Source organism: Herpailurus yagouaroundi, unplaced genomic scaffold (genome assembly GCF_014898765.1).
Source record: "Herpailurus yagouaroundi ecotype Mexico unplaced genomic scaffold, PumYag 185, whole genome shotgun sequence".
NCBI classification, from domain to species: Eukaryota; Metazoa; Chordata; class Mammalia; order Carnivora; family Felidae; genus Herpailurus; species Herpailurus yagouaroundi.
In genome coordinates this window covers 10,343,567-10,363,090 of record NW_024412416.1, presented here as the reverse complement: position 1 = coordinate 10,363,090, position 19,524 = coordinate 10,343,567, and the positions used below count along the sequence as shown (strand labels likewise).

General features: G+C 45.2%; 1 protein-coding gene across 4 annotated transcripts in view; it reads right to left on the bottom strand.

Annotated features, from left to right (window-relative positions):
• SV2B (synaptic vesicle glycoprotein 2B) overlaps positions 1 to 19,524 on the bottom strand; it is a 210,023-nt gene that overhangs the window by 40,952 nt on the left and 149,547 nt on the right. For all 4 annotated transcript variants that reach the window (XM_040493740.1, XM_040493737.1, XM_040493738.1 and 1 more), the window contains exons 3-5: positions 7,056 to 7,236; positions 6,565 to 6,716; positions 275 to 408 (exon numbers count right to left, since the gene is read on the bottom strand). In XM_040493740.1, the coding sequence (XP_040349674.1) occupies positions 275 to 408; positions 6,565 to 6,716; positions 7,056 to 7,236 (467 nt within the window). The remainder of the gene's footprint in view (positions 1 to 274; positions 409 to 6,564; positions 6,717 to 7,055; positions 7,237 to 19,524) is intronic.

Here is a 19,524-nt window from a genome sequence, read left to right as displayed (position 1 = left end):
GTGGGGGCTGGAGGCAGCGTCAGGAAGCCCCCTCCACCGCCACCCAGCCTGGGGGAGCCCTGTCCCACTCTGCACTCGGGGAGCCCCTGCGCCCCTCCGCCCCTGACAGTCTGCGATCCAGGGTGCGAAGCCACCGCGGATGGCAGTGAAGCCAGACATAATGATGGGCCAGGTCGGCCAACAGAGGGGGTGGTTTGCAACCCGCAGGCAGGAGGGGACGCGGGGCTAAAGGGCTCTCACATGGGGTGGGGGGGGGGTGGGGGTGCTGACTCACCTCCAGCAGGAACCGTGGGCTCTCTGGCATGAACCTCAGGGCCACCATGGACACGGTGCAAGGCAGAGCGCAGATGATGACAAACACCCGCCAGCTGTGGAAGTGGTAATTGGTGCCCATGCTGAAGCCCCAGCCTGCGAAGAAGCAGCCAGAGCACTTTGGACATGATCTCAGAGTCACCTTCCAGCCCTGGCTCTCAGCTTAGGGCGCGAGAGCATCACCTGGGGAGCAGGTTAAAGGGCAGGCCCCCGCCTGTGCCCCCAGCTTCTGACGCAGAAGTCTGGAATGGGCTCTGGGAATGTGCATCCCAACAGCCCCCCAGGGTGGGCCAGGCCCGTTCTCTCGGCCAAGAGTACAAAGGAAGGCAGCATCCCATATTTCGATATATTCATTAAAATTTAATGCCACTGACAGCGTGGACCCTGCTGGGGATCCTCTCTTTCCACCCCGCCTCTCTCCCTGCCCCTCCCCCGCTCATTTTTTCTCTCTCTCTTTCTCAAAATAAATAAATGAACTTCTAAAAAACTTAAGTTAAACAAACTGTTAAATAACAGATGATCTATTCCCTGGCCTTGACAAATAAGGTGCCCTGACCTACCCTTGCAGGATTCCTTTCCTTTCCTTCTCCTAGCCCCTCCCACAGAGTGAGGGGCCTTGCGTTGACCCATGTGAACAAATCTCGCTCCACCACAATGAGAACGAGTGCCCTTGTCATGATTCCTTGAGTTTAGTGGGAATTCCTGGGTTCTGAGCACCAGAGCATGATCTGGTAGGAGGCTGATCACTCTTCAGGGACCCCTTGCCTTATAGGAAGGGGTATGGCTGAAGGAGAGCCAGATCAGGGCCTTACATGACCCTGGGGATCCCTCTTACCCAGGTCAAAGGGTAATACCAGCTCCGGGTGATTCTAATGCAAAGGGTTACAGGACCCTCACTTTGAAAAACACCGTCAGTCATAATACGGGCACACCCCGATGTATCGTGCTCCACAGATACTGAGGTTTTTGCACATTGCAGGTTTGTGGCAACCCCGTGTTGAGCAAATCTACTGACACCATTTTCCCATCAGCATCCACTCACTTTGTGTGTCTGTGTCAGGCCTTGGTAATTCTAGAAATATTTCAAACGTTCCATTATTACCATATTTGTAACGGGGATCTGTGATCTGTGATGATTTGCCATCAGCTCAGGAGATGGTGAGCATGTTTTCAGCAGTAAAGTATTTTTTTAATTAGGATGTGTACATTTTTTAGACATAATGCTACTGTACCCTTAATAGAGTATAATTTGGTATAAACATAACTGCCGTATGCACTGGAAGCCAAATAATTCACTTGGCTCACTTTACTGTGATATTTGCTTTATTGCAGCAGTCTGAAACTGAACTCCTAATATCTCCAAGGTATGCCTATATTACATTTTTTTTTTATTTTAAAGAGATGGGGCTTCTAAATTCAAATGAATTCTATCATCACTGAAATGGAGAGACTAGCTCCTACTCAGCGTCGGTTATTGAAAGCACTCTAAAATTCATTTTTAGAAATTGCTTCGGGATCTACAAAACATTATTTCAAATGTGCCCATGGGTCGCAAAAGTCCCTCTTTTGAGGAATGGTAACACAGAGGAAAGAGCCTAGACATTTGTAGTCACATAGATCAGAGTATAAATCCTGGCTTTCTCACATCATTACTGTGTTGGTGGGTTTTCATAGCTGCAGAATGCAGGTAACACTATCACCACAGATCTGCTGGATACAAAAGCTTCTGACAACCAATCGTTCATCTGCTTTGAGGGTAGATTTGATTTGTTTGGAAATAGTTACATGATACTTAGTGCCGAAGCTGTTGACTGAAATAGACGAATATCAGCAAAGATCAGCAAAAGAATTGCTTAAAAAAAAAAAAAATCCGGGGCGCCTGGGTGGCGCAGTCGGTTAAGCGTCCGACTTCAGCCAGGTCACGATCTCGCGGTCCGTGAGTTCGAGCCCCGCGTCGGGCTCTGGGCTGATGGCTCAGAGCCTGGAGCCTGTTTCCGATTCTGTGTCTCCCTCTCTCTCTGGCCCTCCCCCATTCATGCTCTGTCTCTCTCTGTCCCAAAAATAAATAAACGTTAAAAAAAAAAAAAAATCCAAGGTTAGGGGCACCTGGGTGGCTCAGTCAGTTAGGCATCTGACTTCGTCTCAGGTCATGATCTTGCTGCCTGTGGGTTTGAGCCCCGTGTTGGGCTCTGTGCTGACAGCTTGGAGCCTGGAGCCTGCTTTGGATTCAGTTTCTCTCCCCGCACTCCCCTCCCCCCCCCACCTCATGCTCTGTCTCTCTCTCAAAAATAAACATTAAAAAAAAATTTTTTTTAAATCCAACGTTATAAAATAGATTGGTTTTCTCATGCCATTCAGAGCAGCTTTGAAGACACTCCAACAGCATATTTTTAAGACAGAACTGTATAAATGAATATATTGATTTCTCAAGTTTGGAGGGTAATCATTACTGGGACACAAAGTATCTACTCCATTTACTATCTGTGAAGCACAATAAAATGCAGTGCAATAAAATGAGGTACGTTTATACTTCAGAATACACCATATGGCCAACTCCGTGGTGGGCAGTGAATGTCTTCAATGCTCTATTCCTCTCATTGTGCTTCAACTCGGTCTACGCACTGCTGTTTCTGCTGATTCTTCCTACTTGGAGCAATTAAAGGACGAGCCAGAGGGAATCCCAGGTTGGGGGGGAAAGAGGGACTGAAACCACCGTGACACATTTGGTCACACAATACACACTTCATCCAACTTTCTCAACGGGAACCAAATCTCTGTTTTGCACAGCATGCTGTCCCTGGGGTTTGTTTGCTTTAATTTTAATTAAAAAGCCTTTCCTTCCTCCTGAGAGCAACACTAGAAAGGGGAAGATAAAACCACAGTCATATTTACACATTTGCAGCTCATGTCCAAAAGCTACTCTGGAGTAATTAGAAGTCAAGTTGATCAAAACTACACAGCAGTGAAACTCAGGTGGACAATGAGGGAAGGAGAGCAGAAGCAGGTGTGTTTCTAAAGCAAGACAAACTTTTTTCTTTATGATAATATGTATAAATTATCTAAAATCCATTATTCCCTTGTGCCTCTATGGTTTTTATGGCGGCTTTACTAATCTGCATTTATCACGTTCATTAGGCAGATCTTTGGGACCTTAAATTAAATAAAATTAAACAGTGAACTGCTTCCAAATATATGTAGCAACTATTAATTTGGAGACAGGGATTGTTCTGGTTACTGATCTTTTAGCTTGCCCTCCGTCATGATTTCACAAACAGCTGGTGGTGCTGACTACAATGGGAATTCATCTTCCATAATATATTCATATTTTTTTTTTCTGGGCTGTGCCCATGAATTCCCAGGAAAACATTCTGAGTTTTGTAATTTTCTTTCTCAATGACTCAGTCGCCCGAATTCCTGGTGCCAAGACCCCCCATCACTTCATTCCTGCAAAAGCAATTAAGTGGGTTGCACAAGCCGAGCACAAACATGAGTCTCCTTTCTTTAGTTCCCCTGGCGTGTGTCCCTGCTCAGGGGAGGGGTGTGAGAGGATTAATGTCTTAGGCACATTGAGAAATATCATCAAATGTCTGGTTAACTGTGGACAGGACATCTGGTCCCGGTAAAATGAGGCTTAAGGTAAATAATCACTCCTGTGATAAGGTCATTCTAGTCTCCCATGTTCCTAGGGTAGGCTCCCCGCCCCAGCTAGTGCTTGTTTCAATGACGCATAATCATCCCAGAGGCTTGTATGTTAAAAAGGGACTATAAAAGTCACAGATTTCATACAAGCCTGCAAACAGGAAACACATCCTGTCCGTTTGGGGTAAAATATTTCACCAGGAGCCCTGATGTCAGCCAGCAGCGGCCAGCCAGCAGCTATGTGGCCCCTCCGCCATGGGCATCCCATTCAACTTGGTCAACACGCTCCCAACTCGAATCCTAGTATCGCTTCCTTAGCAGCCAGACCCCCAGACATCAGTGTGTGCTTGTACGCATAAAGCAAAGTGAAAAAGCGATGCACCGTGCAGGGACCATTGTGGGTAGTCCCTCTCACAACACCCCACAAGCTGTGGGCTCGGTCATAATAATGCAGACACGTGGTCTGGGGGGCACTGACTCCGCCCCCCATGCCGGAGAGGAGGGAAAAGTATCCGGAAACCAATCAGGACCCAGCATCCCTGGGGTGTCGTGATTGGCTGAGGTGGACTCATGACCTAAGCTGAACCAATCAGAAGCTCCCTGGTCAGGTGTGCGGGGGAACTTCCTTGGTGGAACAAGCAGTGTGCAAATGGGAGGGTGACCTTGTTGGTGCTGCTGGGATGGAAGCTAGCTCGAGGACGAGAAGCATTTGAAACATATTCTCAGCACTGCCCTTTGCATCCTAGTTATTACTGAATGAGAGGCACAGATCTCTATGGCTCTTCCTTCCTTCCCTCTCCGCCTTCTAGGTGAAGGAACCACGGCTGGACGAGATGAAGTGACTTGGCCGCAACCACACAGCATCACTACTTTGGCTCAGCTTTTATGCAGGTTTTATTTGTCCCTACATGCCTCTCCTCCATAAAAAAAAAAAAAAAAAAAAAAAAAAAAAAAAAAAAAAAAAAAAAAAAGATTGTTTACTTAATTTAAATGTGGAAATAGTTTCTTAGAGCTCACACATGGGGATGAGTTAACAGTGCTAATGATACTATAGCAAGAATTGCTGGGGAGGGGAAGCAATTCCTCTGACCCATGTAACCAACACTATAGTATATGAGTCATTAAAGTATGTGTTTGCGTGAAAGGCAGAGTGCAGAAATGATATTAGGAGTAATATGATTTTGTATCTAAAATGATGGAGAACTGCTTCTGGTGACAGAATTCTCTGGAAAACCCTTCATCCCTTGATTTCATTATTCCTGTTTCTATTTCTTTTCTGTTTCTTATACGAAAATCCAGTGGGTTCTCAAAGACGAGATATGGCAAAGATTCCACGTTCACAAACCCGTTTCCTCTACTTGCTGGGCACACGGCAAGATTGCATCGCCAAGTGTCCTTTGCAGTATTGGTGATCACGTTACAGATTTGGGGCCAATGGGATGGAAGCAGAGAGGGCTGTTGGCCCTTCACAACCACGCACGTACAATTGCCCATACTCTTTCCCCAAGCAGACTTTAAGCCACGTGTTACAGACGGTGCAATCACACGCTGGAAAGAGTCTGAGCCCCAATATTGCTGATGGAACAGAGCCACCTGCACATCAGGAATATCAGCCCTATTTTACAAGAGGGAGAAACTTCTGTTATGTTAAAACAATGAGATTTTAGGATTTATCAGATTACCAGGGTAATGAATCCAGCATCATCCAGGGTAGGCAGTGTCTATACCAGAACTTCTTAAAAAGATATGCAAGAGCTTCCATCACCTCAGAACACACAAAGAGGATGAGATTTCAAGGAGGTGAATGGCTAGGGAAGTGTTGGTTAGCTTCGGGCAGTTCTCTGCTACCCCTATAGTTCTGCAGGATTCTAAATGATGGCACAGTCTCACCCATCATCAGGGGTTTACCGAAAACAATTTTAAGGACGCTGATGGCATTTATTGCCCAGGATGCTTAAAAGACATAATCGAAATCAAAACTGCTGCGTTCTTCCTACTTTACTCTTAACAAAACCAATTGTGAAAGTAAACACTGCCAGGTCTCTGTCCAGAGAATCTGGTTTTTGCAATTATCCAGGATAATAAAATTGTCCCAGCTGAATCGAAGACCTTGTCTGTAAGGGCTGCCCCACTTCTGCAGCCAAACAAGAGTGACAGCAGGCACTAGAATGGAGAGTATACAAGAGTACCGCATGGGAGCAGGGGGCAGGCAGAGCACCAGCATTCAAGGTCATGCCAGGACGTGACCTTGGCTAAGTCACCAACTTCTCTTGCTTTTGTTATGGAATCTATAAAATGGGGTTATCAAAGCCTAACTTGCTAGGGGGAGGAGGGCTGGGGAGATAAAGGTTGAAATTCTTTCAAATAGAACAAAGAAAAGAAGGAAGGAGAGAGGGAGGGAGGCAGGAAGGACAGATTGTATTCTATCCAGAAAGCTGTGTGTACTGAAATTAGTGATGTGTCTTCCAGAGTTGGAAGTTCTATAGAGAGATCAAGGTCACACACAGGAACTGTGTGTGAGCTTGGGGAATAAGGTTGAGGACGGCAAATGTTGTTGGATGCAGGTGCCATAGTGACAAGGATCCCTGGGCTTTTTGAAGGCAGTGCACTCACCATAGTGTGGAATGATGCTCCAGGCCATGGCAGATGCATAAATGCCCCCCGTCATCCAGAAGATGCCCAGCCAACTGAGGTGTTCTCCTCGCTTCTCCCGAGATAAGAATTCAGAAAAATAGGCAAAAACAATGGGCAGAGCACCCCCAATCCTGCAAAAAGAAAATGCCAAAAAGAAAGAATCGAGTCATACACTAAAAATGGGCTTAGCAGAAACCTAGTCACCTTACACCCCACCCATAAGTTCTGTGGTAAAGTAACCCAGTGAATTTGAAAGACTGGCTAAGGTGAAGCCAGTATCGGGTTATTTTGACCTTATACACTGACTTTACAACCTAACCCCTTTCTAAGGTTCAGCTTTAATGTACTATCTTGGAAGTCAAACACAAAACCCAGTCCAAGGTTTTCCAGAAGTACCACTCGGAACTATAGTGCCAGGATGGATGGAAAACTGGTCTATGAGGGTCCAGCAAAGCCCTGCGTTTGCATACCCTATGCCTGAGAGGAGTCGGCAGAAGAGGAAGGCTCCATATCCCTGCACGAAGGAGGAGAGAGAGGCGAAGGAGGCGTTGAGGGCCAGAGACATGCTGAGGACTCTCTTCCTCCCCAGCTTATCGGCCAGGCCCCCCAGCACGAAGGCCCCCGCCATCATTCCTAGGTAGACTATCACCCCTGCAAGGTGGGGGGAAAGAGAAGACAGGGTGGAGAGAAAAGACAAGACATTAGAAACCATGCAATGTTCTAGAAAATCCAATGCCCCTTTTTATGTGTTCTAGAGAGTCTGCGTCACAGACATAAAAGGTGGACTATAACAGATGTTCATGGCAAATTAGAAGTGCTGTATGAATTCAAATTCTTAGGAATGCCATTTGAAAAACTAGCCTCACAGGTTGCCACATATGTGCACATACTAAAATAGATCAACCATAGCTGGGTCTGATGTACCCTTCTTGAAGATGACTCTTTTAGAGGCATAATCCGCAGAAGGTAGTGCTGTCATTTTATTTTTAAGCAAGCAAGCAAGAAAGAAAGAGAAAGAGAAAGAAAGAAGGAAAGGAAGAAAGAAAGAAAAAAGAAAAAGAAAGAGGAAGGAAGGAAGGAAGGAAGGAAGGAAGGAAGGAAGGAAGGGCTGTGTGATAAAAATCCTTACCTGCAGGGTTATGTTTAAAGAGAGAATTTCAAGGGGAAAGTGTGACCAAAAGGTTATAAGGAACATGGGAAGGAAGAAAAGGGTGTGAGTGAAAAATGCCAACTACCCATAAGACTGGCTATGTTATTATTCCCCCCAAAAAAGACCATCTCCAAGCTACAACCAATGTTCAGATTTCTTAGGGTAATAAGAGCCCAGCAATGAGCATCCTTTCTTTATCACATGTAACTTTACTTCCCTTCTAATAATAAGATCGGTTAATTTAAGATATCCTATAAATGTATTGCTATTGACATGTTTATGGTATTGCAATGAAAGTCAGCATCTTCACGGTCATGGCACATCCCCAGAAGCATGTGGATAATGTCTTCCTACTAAATATTGAGGGCTTACTAATTATCAATGCCTGTGCTAAGTCCTGATGTGATTTACCACACCTGTGAAGGAAACTTTGCAGACCATCCTTCACAAAGTCAAAAATATGGAATACAGATTACATAAGTATCCTTTCACCGGCCTTGACTGGAAACCAAATGGTGAACACAAACTGTCTTTCACAGAAAGGAAGCTTCTGGATCTGCAGATGCTTTATTTCTGCAGGTGTGTGCCAGGAAGGGCCGACAGAAAGCAAAGAGCTTCAATTAGCTGATTAACTTGAAGGCTGGTCCCCAAAAGGAGAGATTTAACTACGCTCTGTCTTATCTTCCCCATGACAGAGTTCTTTCTTTTATCATTTTATTCCATGAGATGAAAAGAAATGATAGCTTTGGTGTTGTCAATGGTGTTCATTAAGATTTTTTTCACTCACCTGTATTGTCACTTTCAGCCTTTACACACCTCAAAGCCATGGAAGGCACTATTTCCTTTTACGTTTCTGTATATGCTGTTACTTCATGAAATATGCCTATGAGTCTACAGTATATATTAAATGCCTATTATTAGGTAAGCATTCTTTTAGTTACTGGGCATACAGTGAGGTACAAACACCTGAAAATCTTGGCCTTCGTAGAGCTTACGTTCCAATTGGGGAAAAGAAATAATAAATGAGTAAAATATACAGTTGGTAGGTGGCTGATAAGAGTCATAGAGAAAAATAATGGGAAGGAAGGGAACCAGGAGAGCCAGGGTGGGAGGTGGAGATTTTAAATAAGATGGTTCAGGAGGCTCTCATTGAGACAGGACATTTAGGCAAAGACCTAAAGGAAATCAACCATGGGGATGTCTAGGGTAAATTGCCAAGCCTGTGTTCAAATCTGCCATTTCTCTGTACACTCGGAGGATCCATAGACAAGTAATAGAATGAGGATAACTCCTCCTCCCTATTTCACCAGTTCCCAGCCCAAAGCCCAGAAAATGTAGCGAGCAATTTCCCACTAATATTAAGTCACCCACACTTGTGTTTCAGAAAATGAGTCAAGACTGCAAACCCAACTCAGAGTATGTGTCATGCCTTATGGAAATGATGTGTCAGTCAGTATGCTCTGCTAGACTATGAGTGTATCTGTTCCCCAGACCTGAGCAGCTAAGGATCTCCATCATCTGGTTCCCTGTAGACTTAATCTTGCTCAGTTCTTAGCCATTGTGAGCTATGTCCAGCAGAACTGCCTTACTCACCATGAGGGTATCTTAAAGCCATCTTCTGTGGCTATGACCCCAGAATCCCACTACACAAGCCCAAGTGAGGGTCAGCCTGCAGCCTCCCTGATACTTTCACCCGGTCTTTCCAGTCCACATGACTTCCTTGTGCCTGGTCCTGAGATCCTGGCCCCCATGCTAATTTCCAATTAGCATCCAATACCTTAACCAATTGGAAAAGACCCAAACTCCATCCATGCCCAACCAGGTTCTCGCCAGGAAAGAACTGGGTTCTACTTCCTCTGACTTAGGTAACCCACCTAACATAATTGCCACGTTCAGGAGCCCCACACCTGAGATGCCCCGCCCTTCCCCCCACCTTCCAGGTAGACTGCTGGGCTATCACCACCGGCCCAACTTAGACTGGGGTTTTACACAAGCCCTTGTACTTGGTAATTTAGGACTTCCAGATAAGAGCAGAGAGGGAACATCTTTTTCCAAGTTAGGTCTGTTCAGCTTCCAAACTGTGTTGGCCTCAGCACAACTTCTTGTCAAGAATTTCCAATATCTCATTCAGCCAACAAATGCCTTGTGGTTCTCTCATGATACCTGGTCAATAAATGTTTTGGAATGAAGAGCAGATGTTGTAAGGAAGGAAGGGAGGGAGGGAGGGAGGGAGAAGGAGAGTCCTGCCCAAATTGCAAAGGAAATGCTATGGGTGCTTTAAGCCCGCAGGTTATACAGCAATAGATCATAAGAGCTTAACATATCACATCATAGTACCGAGCTGGCAAACACAAGAGTGAGCGCTCACCACCAGCCAGGCTTCATGCAAAGCATTTTACTGGCATAGTTGATCCCTTTAATGTTCACAACAACCCCACAGATACCATTACTGTTTTCTAGGGAAGAAAACTGATTTACAGAGAGCTAAAGTAGTTCCGGAAGGTCAGACACCTAGCAGAAGTACCAAGATTTTGATCTGGGAATCCCAACCTCAGAGTCGATGTTTAACCACTACGCTTTATTGTTCTTTACAGATAAGCATCGGTCAGACTTACTAGCTCTGTATTAGTTTCTTCCTTCCTTGTTTGCTCCTCCTTAGAACTGCTTGCTAAGTGGGGCAAGGTTCCTTCCTTTCAAGGAGATAAACCATAAATTATACGATTATCCCCTAGTGAGAAAGAATGTTCCATGAAAGGTGTGTGTTGGGTACTATACAAACACAGAGAATGAGCGCAGCCTGAATACATCTTACTCAATGTGGGAAGGCTTCTAAGAGCCAGACATTGAGCTGATGATCAGGTTTCCATCTTGGTCATTGGGCGTGTGAATCACAGGCAGTGGCAGGCAGCATGCACACAAGACTGAGGAGGCGAAGGGGGCACCTGATATGTTCGGGCAACTGTGTCCAAGTAGATCAGTGTGAGTAGAGCACAGTGCACGGCGGGGAACGAGGTGAGGGATTCGGGCCGGGCGGGGGAGAACAGAGGCCACATGATAATGGCTCATGAGTGAGAGTGTGTGTGTGTGTGTGTGTGTGTGTGTGAGAGAGAGAGAGAGAGAGGGAGGAGAGAGGGAGAGAGAATGCATATGATGTAGGCATGCATGCACATGTGGTTATATGTGTGCATGTAGCTGTTTGCATCATGTGTGGGGGCCTGTAAATCGGGAGGAAGGGAGGAGGGAAATCAGAATAATTGTCAGGAGACTTGCTGAGAACCAACCTGTACACTTCATACTCTGGCCCTATCCCAAAGGAAAACAGTAACATCCAATTAATGTTTGCTTCTCTTTGTTCTATAAAGCTATCTTCAGCATGTCTCAGATGCTACTGTGCACACGGAAAGCATGACGGGATCACAGTAAAATCAGTTACTGACTCAGGGGCACCTGGGCAGCTCAGTGAGTTAAGCATCTGACCTCAGCTCAGGTCATGATCTCACAGTTCGTGGGTTCAAGCCCCGCATAGGGCTCTATGCTGACAGCTCAGAGCCTGGAGCCTGCTTTGGATTCTGTGTCTCCCTCTGTCTCTGCCCCTCCCCTGCTCACACTCTGTCTCTGTCTCTCTCTGTCTCTGTCTTTCCCTCTCTCCCTCTCAAAAATAAACATTAAAAAAATTTTTTTAATTAAAAAAAATCAGGTATGATTCAGTAAGTCTGGGGCAGGGCCTGACATTCTGCATTTCTGACAAGACTGGTGTTGCTGATCCGAGGACCACACTTTGAGGAAGTAGCAGACCAGAGCTCACCCATCCTCCTGGGAGCACACTGACGGGCAGGGATGAGAATCCTGGCCTTAGAACCACAAAATCTCATTCACTGGTTGTGAGATTTGGGAGAATATTCTCACACCCTCTAAGGGCCCTACCACCACATGTGTAAACTGATCACTGGTTTCCAAACTGCCTTCTTACTCATTTTTTTTTTTAAATATAAATCATGAACAATGAAAGTGTGTGGATTTCCCAGGAAGAACATATTCAGATTTAAAAAATAAACCCAGATAGGGGCGCCTGGGTGGCTCAATCGGTTAAGTGTCCAACTCTTGATTTCAGTTCAGGCCGTGATCTCACAGTTCGTGAGTTCAAGCCCCACATCAGGCTTTGTATTGACAGTGAAGAGCCTCCTTGGGATTCTCTCTCCTTGTTTCTCTGCCCCTCACCTGCTCTGCCCCTCCCCTGCTCATCCTCTCTCTCTCTCTCTCTCTCTCTCTCTCTCTCTCTCAAAATAAATAAGTAAACATTAAAAAAATTTTTTTAAATAAGCCCAGACACAAATGTTTAGGTCAACTATTGTGAATGCCACACAAAACATGTCTACAGACCAGACTTTGGCCAGTGGTCAAAAGTAGCTTCTAGACTAGCAGTGTGCAATCTCAGCGATGAACATTGTGCCACTTATTAAGCTATTGTCACTCAGCCCCGAAGCCACCCTTCCAGCTCCTACTTTGTCCACAAACACCTATGCTCTGCCAGACAGTCCCTGCTGGGCCTCTGCCAATAGGGGGCACTAGAGAGAGAGGCTGAAAGGCTGGAGCAAGAAGAAGGGACCTGAGGTTTCTGCTCCTGTAAATTCCACCCCAGCATCCATCAGCAGGAAGCAGCAATGCCTTTCCACAGGAGCCACTGAATGCAATTAGCAGAACCAGCCACATCCTGCCCTTTCCTCCCCTCCCACACCAACACCGGCCAGGCAGGGTCCCGTCTCCAGAGATCTGAGTTATGGCTCCTCGGGTTTCCTCCTCTGAGCTCTGCAGTTACAATAATGCGGATCTCTTTACTTTACTCCCCCAGTCCCACGGTGGTACCTGCTCCCTGCATTCACTATCTCGGTACATTTTATAAACACATTTAACTCACCCAGCTAATAATTCTTTATATTAAGTTCTCTCTGTTCCAATAACTGCTACAATGTCTGTCTGCTGACCACGCCCTGACCGATCCAGACACATCGGCAAATTGATGCATCTCAGAGATTGGATATTGACTCCAGCAACTCAGCTTTAGTAGATGAGGACTCCCAAGCCCCAGATAAGGTCAGTGACTCTTCTGGAAGTTCCCTGCTGGCCCAGAACCTGCTGGCACCACACGTCTGGTCTCCTGGCTCCGAGCCTGGTGCTTTTGCTACCCACTGTCCGCAGCAAAAGGAGGAACTAGAAAGAATAAGAAACGCTTCTCAAAATGCTGTGGTAGCGGTCAAGATATGCTGCCCCCAAAATATGCCACTTTGGTTGAAGGGTTATTTTGAGCTGATGACAGCTGAGAAACAGCAGACTCCAAAACAGAGCTCTGTGCCCTCCCTCACATTTGCCTAAAAAACAGGCTTGGGATTGTAATCACCACAGACTCTTTCCAGCTCAGGGACAGCACCAAGAGGCATCAACATAACAAACCTTACTGCAACAACCTTATCTTCCATTAGTTTGCACCATTTGCCAGCCCTGGAAGGCTTTCTTGCCTTCCCCTGGGACTTGTTCCTTCTCTACAAATGTATTGTCCTTTGGGAAAATGCTAAGGCGAAGTCCTAACCATCCCTTTGGAGTGCTTCTGTGTGTGTGCATGTATTGCACATGTTAATAAGCTGCTTTCCTCTTGTTAATCTGTCTTTTGTCACTTTAATTCACAGGGCTTTCAGCCAGGGAGGGCAGAGGGAAGATTTTCCTCCCCTGCACTTTTTTGGGAGGCTATGACGGGGAAGAAATGGACGGAAGAAGGGCTGATCCACAGAGAAGAGAAATAGAAAAGTAACGATGCCTCTGAAATGGCTGTGCTATTAAACCCATTTAAAATCTGTCTTTAGCAGAGGAAATTAAGACAATAAATTTGGAAAATTGAAATGCAATGGAGTTATCAAAAATTACTTTAGCACGCAGCAGATAAGGGACTAGCTAGAAGGCTACAGAGTATCACCCTTCAGTTCCACTCAACAAGCTCAGTGGCATATTAAGAAAATCTGCCGCCCAATACACTGAGGTTTTAAGGAAATTAAAAACCACGATGGCTACTTGCAGAGTCGGGGGAATGGGGGCAAAAGGAGGGGAATGTGGTAGAGCGAGAAGGGCTCTTAATAGTGAGAACACCACACAGGAAATGAATTAGGCCTCCATGGAAGAAGGAGGGGCCCGCACCGACAGGTGCCATAAGAGAAAGAGCCCCGTCTTGAAAGTGAGATGAGCCAGCTCTTAGCCCTGGCTTCACAAATTACCCGCAGCATGACCACGGGCGACCCATTCGGCTTCTCTGATCGTTGCTCCTTCTTTGTAAAAGTCAGATAATGTGCTCATCCTGTGGAGTTGTTAGGATTGCATGGCACAGTGGATGGAGAGTACCTAGCAGGACGCCTGGCACAGAAGTAAATGCACAATTAATACAAGTTGCGATTGTCGTTGGGAGTGGTGCAGTGTGGAACTGGCTGTGACCTAAGAAAGCCACGGGATTAGAAACATGAAAATAAGTTGGCGGTATTTTAAAGTCAAACCCACCATATATTAAAGGCATCTGAGGTAAAAGGACATAGACTGGCAGAAGAAACTTATTTATAGTAGCATGCCCTTTAAATGTACCTCCCTCCTTACCTGCAGAAGGAGCCAGATTCCCAATAAAAAAGCTTTTTTTAACTAAGACATTTTCCGAGTTTCCTCCAATAAGACTTTGTTGGGAATTTTTTTTTTCTTTTTGCTAACTCGTGGGTAAGTGCCCAGATTTATTGCCATCTCCTTAGAGAGGCCTCCTGATGTTCCAAAGTAGGACTCAGCAAACTTTTTCTGTCAAGGGGCAGAGAAAAAAACATTTCTCTTGTAAAAATAGTTTACTTTGCAGATGTCCTATAGCTCTTTAACATCTTCTTCTTCTTCCTATTTTTCTTTACAGTCCTTTAAAAACGTAAAAACAGGGGCACCTGGGTGGCTCAGTTGGTTGAGCTTTGGGCTCTTGATCTTGGCTAAGGTCACGATTTCTCGGTTCCTGAGTTCGAGCCCTGTGTCCGGCTCTGTGCTGACAGTACAGAGCCTGCTTGGGATTCTCTCTCTCCCTCTGTCTCTGCCACTCCCCTGCTCATGCTCTCTTGCTCTCTCTCTCTCAAAATAAATAAAACATTTTTAAAAATATGTAAAAACAAAAACAGGTTATAGTTCCCTAGCCCCTGCTCCAAATGCAATTCTGTCCTCTCTGCTGGTATTTCTGCAATATATTCTTCCTTCTTCCCTATCACATATGTCTGTTTGCTCTCACACATGTATTTGTTCAACATCTGTCAACTCCTGGAGGAAGGGATTGTGTTGGTTTTGTTTGAGTGAAATTCTCTACGTCTCTAGCACCCAGCTCAGAGTTTGGCACATAGGAAGCACTCCATTAATATTTGTTCCAGAAATAAATAAAATAATTCATAATCACAATAGAAAAATATGAAAAATACAAATACACACACACACACACACACACACACACACACACACCCAAAACTGTATAAAAGTGGAGGCAAAAACCCTCCATCATGCCGCCCACCCAAAGCTGTTGTTAGCATGTTTCTGTCTTTGTATTTCTATTTGTACACATACAACTACACACTGCATTTATATGGTTGAGATCGTTCTGTATTGGAAGTCTCATAACCTACTTTTCCATTTGATAAATATCCCTACAGAGAACATGTTTGTACATATGTCTCTGTCTGTGTTGCTGGTCATTTGCTCAGAATTGATTCCAAGAAACGAAACTATGAGGTCAAACAGGCTCGATGAGTTTGTGGCCAAATTTCCTTCCAGAGAGCTGGTACATATCACACTCTTGCCATCTCTAGAGATGCTTTTCATGTAAACAGAATATACTCTCTGAGCATCCGAGGCAGCAGGGTGAAGTGTACAATGAACCAAGGACTAAGAAGCCATTTTGAACTCTTTTTTTTTTTTTTTTTTGCTTGAATACATAGAAATTAAATGCATTAATTATCCTGGGAGGCTTCTGAGCTCCCTTTCTGTACAACAACTTATTTGTTGGACTGTACACATATACTTTGCAGGGATCAAAAGGAGCACCTCCCAAATGAACGATTTCCTTTCCATTTCTTTATTATTCAACCAAATATACCTCCTTGAAGGGCAATATTGTCTTAGACTAGGGTCTGGGAGATAAATTTGATAAAGATTTAACATATGCAGGAAGCTCCTAGTGAAGTCTCACTTTGGTATTAAGTCAGAGAAGGACATCAGGGTATCTGTTTGCACACCTCCATGAAATCAGATGTGTTAGGTTAAGTCAGCCAAGCACTGTGTGTATATGACATCTGGATGCTTGGAAACTTCTGGGATGAGTAAATGCTTTCTTTTGGATACAGGTACTTGGCACCAAAAAGGTTTGGCTTGAACAACTTGTCAAGTGGAAAACAATCTGGCAATTACTGTGTTGGACTTTTCTAGTACTTTACGTGTCCAATAAACTCAACTGAATGAATCTTTGGAGGTAGGTTCACTTTCCTAATCTATTGGAAGCTGGGACTCTTTCCTAACTGTCACACAAGATACTTAGAAATAAATGGGCAGAGGAAAAAGGAAGGGGCAAAGGAACCAGTATCTGTTTAGCTCCTACTGTGTCCTAAGTACTATACCAGGTGACATATGTAATAATTTCAGTTTGTCATTCCAACCGTGTGAGGGAATTATTAATATCTTTACTTAACAGATGAAGAGGGGCACCTGGGTGGCTCAGCCGGTTAAGCATCCAACTCTTGATTTTCGCTCGGTTCTTGGGTTCAAGCCCCACAACTGGCTCTGTGCTAACAGTGCAGGGCCTGTTTGGGATTCTCTCTCTCCCTCTCTCTCTGCCCCTCTCTATCTCTCTCTCTTTCTCTCTCTCTCAAACATAAATAAACATTAAAAAAAATTAACAGATGAACAGATGAAGAAACTGAAGTTAAGAGTTTTCCTCTCTGACCACAATTTAAAAATAGCTAATAAAGTTTTCTGAAATCTGATGGAAGAAATCTGGGCTTACAGTTGAGTGACCGGCTCATCAATGTATGGAGAAACCCACAAGAAAAGACACACCAGTACCATTCAAGGACACCTGGGTTGGATAAGGCCTTTGTCACTCTGCCTGAGGATTCAACACACCCCCTCAGGTCTGGCCCCTCAGCTCAGGAGAAGCCCCAACCCTATGGAAGAGTCGAATTACCACTTCTGGAAGTTCTAGGTTCTGCGTGTGCCTAACAGGTCCAGAGATGGAAGTCTGCAGACAGACTGGGGGGTCTGAGGGACAGAAGTCCCTTGCTTCAGCAACATAGCATAAGGGTAGCACCTCAAATCAGGGAAGGGTTCTCTCTCCAACCATACTTATGGGAAATAAAGACGCTGCAAGGCAGCCTGGAGACTTCACCCTCCCAGCAATGTGTGATCAAGCTTAAGCTACACGCAATATTCTGGGTCAAGCCATGAACCTGTGAGCAGACGAGGCCATGTCTTTGGTGAGTAGAAGACAGGCCCACAGCCATGGTGGGAGCAACTGTAACAGAAAGGAATCAGGTCACTGGTAAGGTTTCTGTCTACTAGCCCTGGGGCAGTGGTACTTGTCACTTCCCTTAATCTTCTCTCACACTGGACACAAGAGGCCTCTAAAAGTATTTCCTGACAGGGGTGTCCAGGTGGCTCAGTTGGGTAGGCATCTGACTCTTGGTTCTGGCTCACGTTATGGTCTCACAGTTCAGGAGTTTGAGCCCCAAGTCAGGCTCTGCACTGGCAGCGCAGAGCCTGCTTGGGATTCTCTCTCTCCCTCTCTCTCTCTCTCTCTGCCCCTCCTCTGCTTGCTCTCTATCTCTCTCTCAAAAAAAAGAAAAAATTCCTGAGAATACTGTGAGAATCTTGAAATTGCCTTGTTCACATATGACCACGCTAGAAATCTCTTAGAAAAGCAAAGCTTCCCTCTGGACACCTCCCACAACAGGTGAGAGGAGGTGAGGCAGGTGACAGAGGGTGTCACCTGGGCCAAAGCCAGTGAAGGGAGGTATGTACTGTGGGCGTCTCAGATGTGATCATTACCCAGTGAGACTGGGTGATCCCTCAGCCATTCCACTAAAGAAAAAGTTGGGACTGCCATTGTGGTGGTTTCTAGAGGGTGGACCCATTCAGGGGAACCACAATAAGGCCAGTCATGGACAGTACAGCCAAGAGCCAGAGTCTGAGATGGGAATGGTTGATAAAAGAGCAGGAGAGGAAACCAAAGTCTTCACAAGGAAATTTGCTAAGCCCCATTCTCCGCATGTCAGTGAACCCGGAAGAGTGGCATAAAGATAAATAAATCCTTGCCCTGTGCTTTCAAAAAACTCAGTCTATCAGAAATAAAGAGGTAGAAATAAAGGAGAAGGGGTGGATCAGGGCAAGGGCCAGAGAGGAGACACGGCAAGAACTCTGGCAAGCCGGTAAGTGGAAAGAGGCTGATAGCTGTACTTGGCTGTCTTACAACAAGCAGATGGCCAGTGGGGCGGGAGCGGGGCTGAGCTTCACCCCAAGGGACCAGAAGGTGATGCAGCTGGTTATTGGCAGAAGTCAAACCCATGATCTTCCAGAACTCAGCTGCCTTTTTGGTACAATGTCTCTATACCAAAGTGGGCTACCTTGTCTTCAAAGCACATTATCTTCTTTATTAGGATAGACTTGATTTGCAGCCAGACTGGAAAAGATCTATGTTTATCTTTAGAGACACCTGGATATTGGCTCTGACTTCTGGGCAAGATAAGGGCAATGGTATTTATGAGGTGCTATTTAAAGTCTGAAACTCCCCTGGCAACCCTGGGGCCAGTTTGTTTACTAATGATTTTCGGTGGTATCACTGGTCGGTCAGGGCTTGATCGTAAGACCAAAGGGACATGAAAGTCCCTGTGGGAACTTCTATCTTGAGCTCTCCCAGAGTGAAGATTTCTTGCACAGACCTTGGTGGTTCAATCTAGAGATAGGTCTATATGGGAATAAGAAGGACCCTGGAGAGACTGTGCCTGGATGTCTCTTGAATCCCCAATGCTTACCTATATGATCTTCCATTGCTCCACCGTGGCCTTTGCCTTTAAATAAAAGCCTTATTTGACCATACTCAGTGGAGTCTTATGAATCCTTCTCAATATCCAAAATGATAAAATCTTTTCACCTCCTGGCCTCAGGGTTGCCAGGCAGGGAAACTACCCAGACATACCTTGTAAGGAATGGCAGAGACTCGGAAATACATGCCCACCTAAAGGGAGCAGCCATACCCAACTTTAGCCAATTGCTGTGTTGTAGAATATAGATGCTATTTCTACAATTTCAAAAAGCATCAGAAATCTGGATTTCTAAATAAAATTCTTTGCTTTTTAAAACACGTTACTGGCAAAGCAATTACTTTCATCCACTGTTTGAGAACTCCATGTGACAGAGAGCAGTGCAGGTTTTAGTAGTATATTAGGAATGCGAGTATTCACATCTTTATTAAAATGTTTCCCATGGTTCAGATCTCTTAATTTTTCTATTCCTTTGACAATTTGTCCTAAGTTGCTTTTTGCCTTTTTATCACGCATCCATTACCCCCTGGGTAGTGATGATCTGTGTTCTTTCTCACCCCAGAATCTTCACACTGTTTGCTTTTTGTCCTACTTAGTATATTCTTTATTCATATCTTTGCATGGGTGGCTCCTTCTTATACTCCAGCCCTAGGCTCTGAGAGACCTTCCCTGACCACCCAGTCACAGTGACTCTCCTTCCAAAGGTGGAATCAT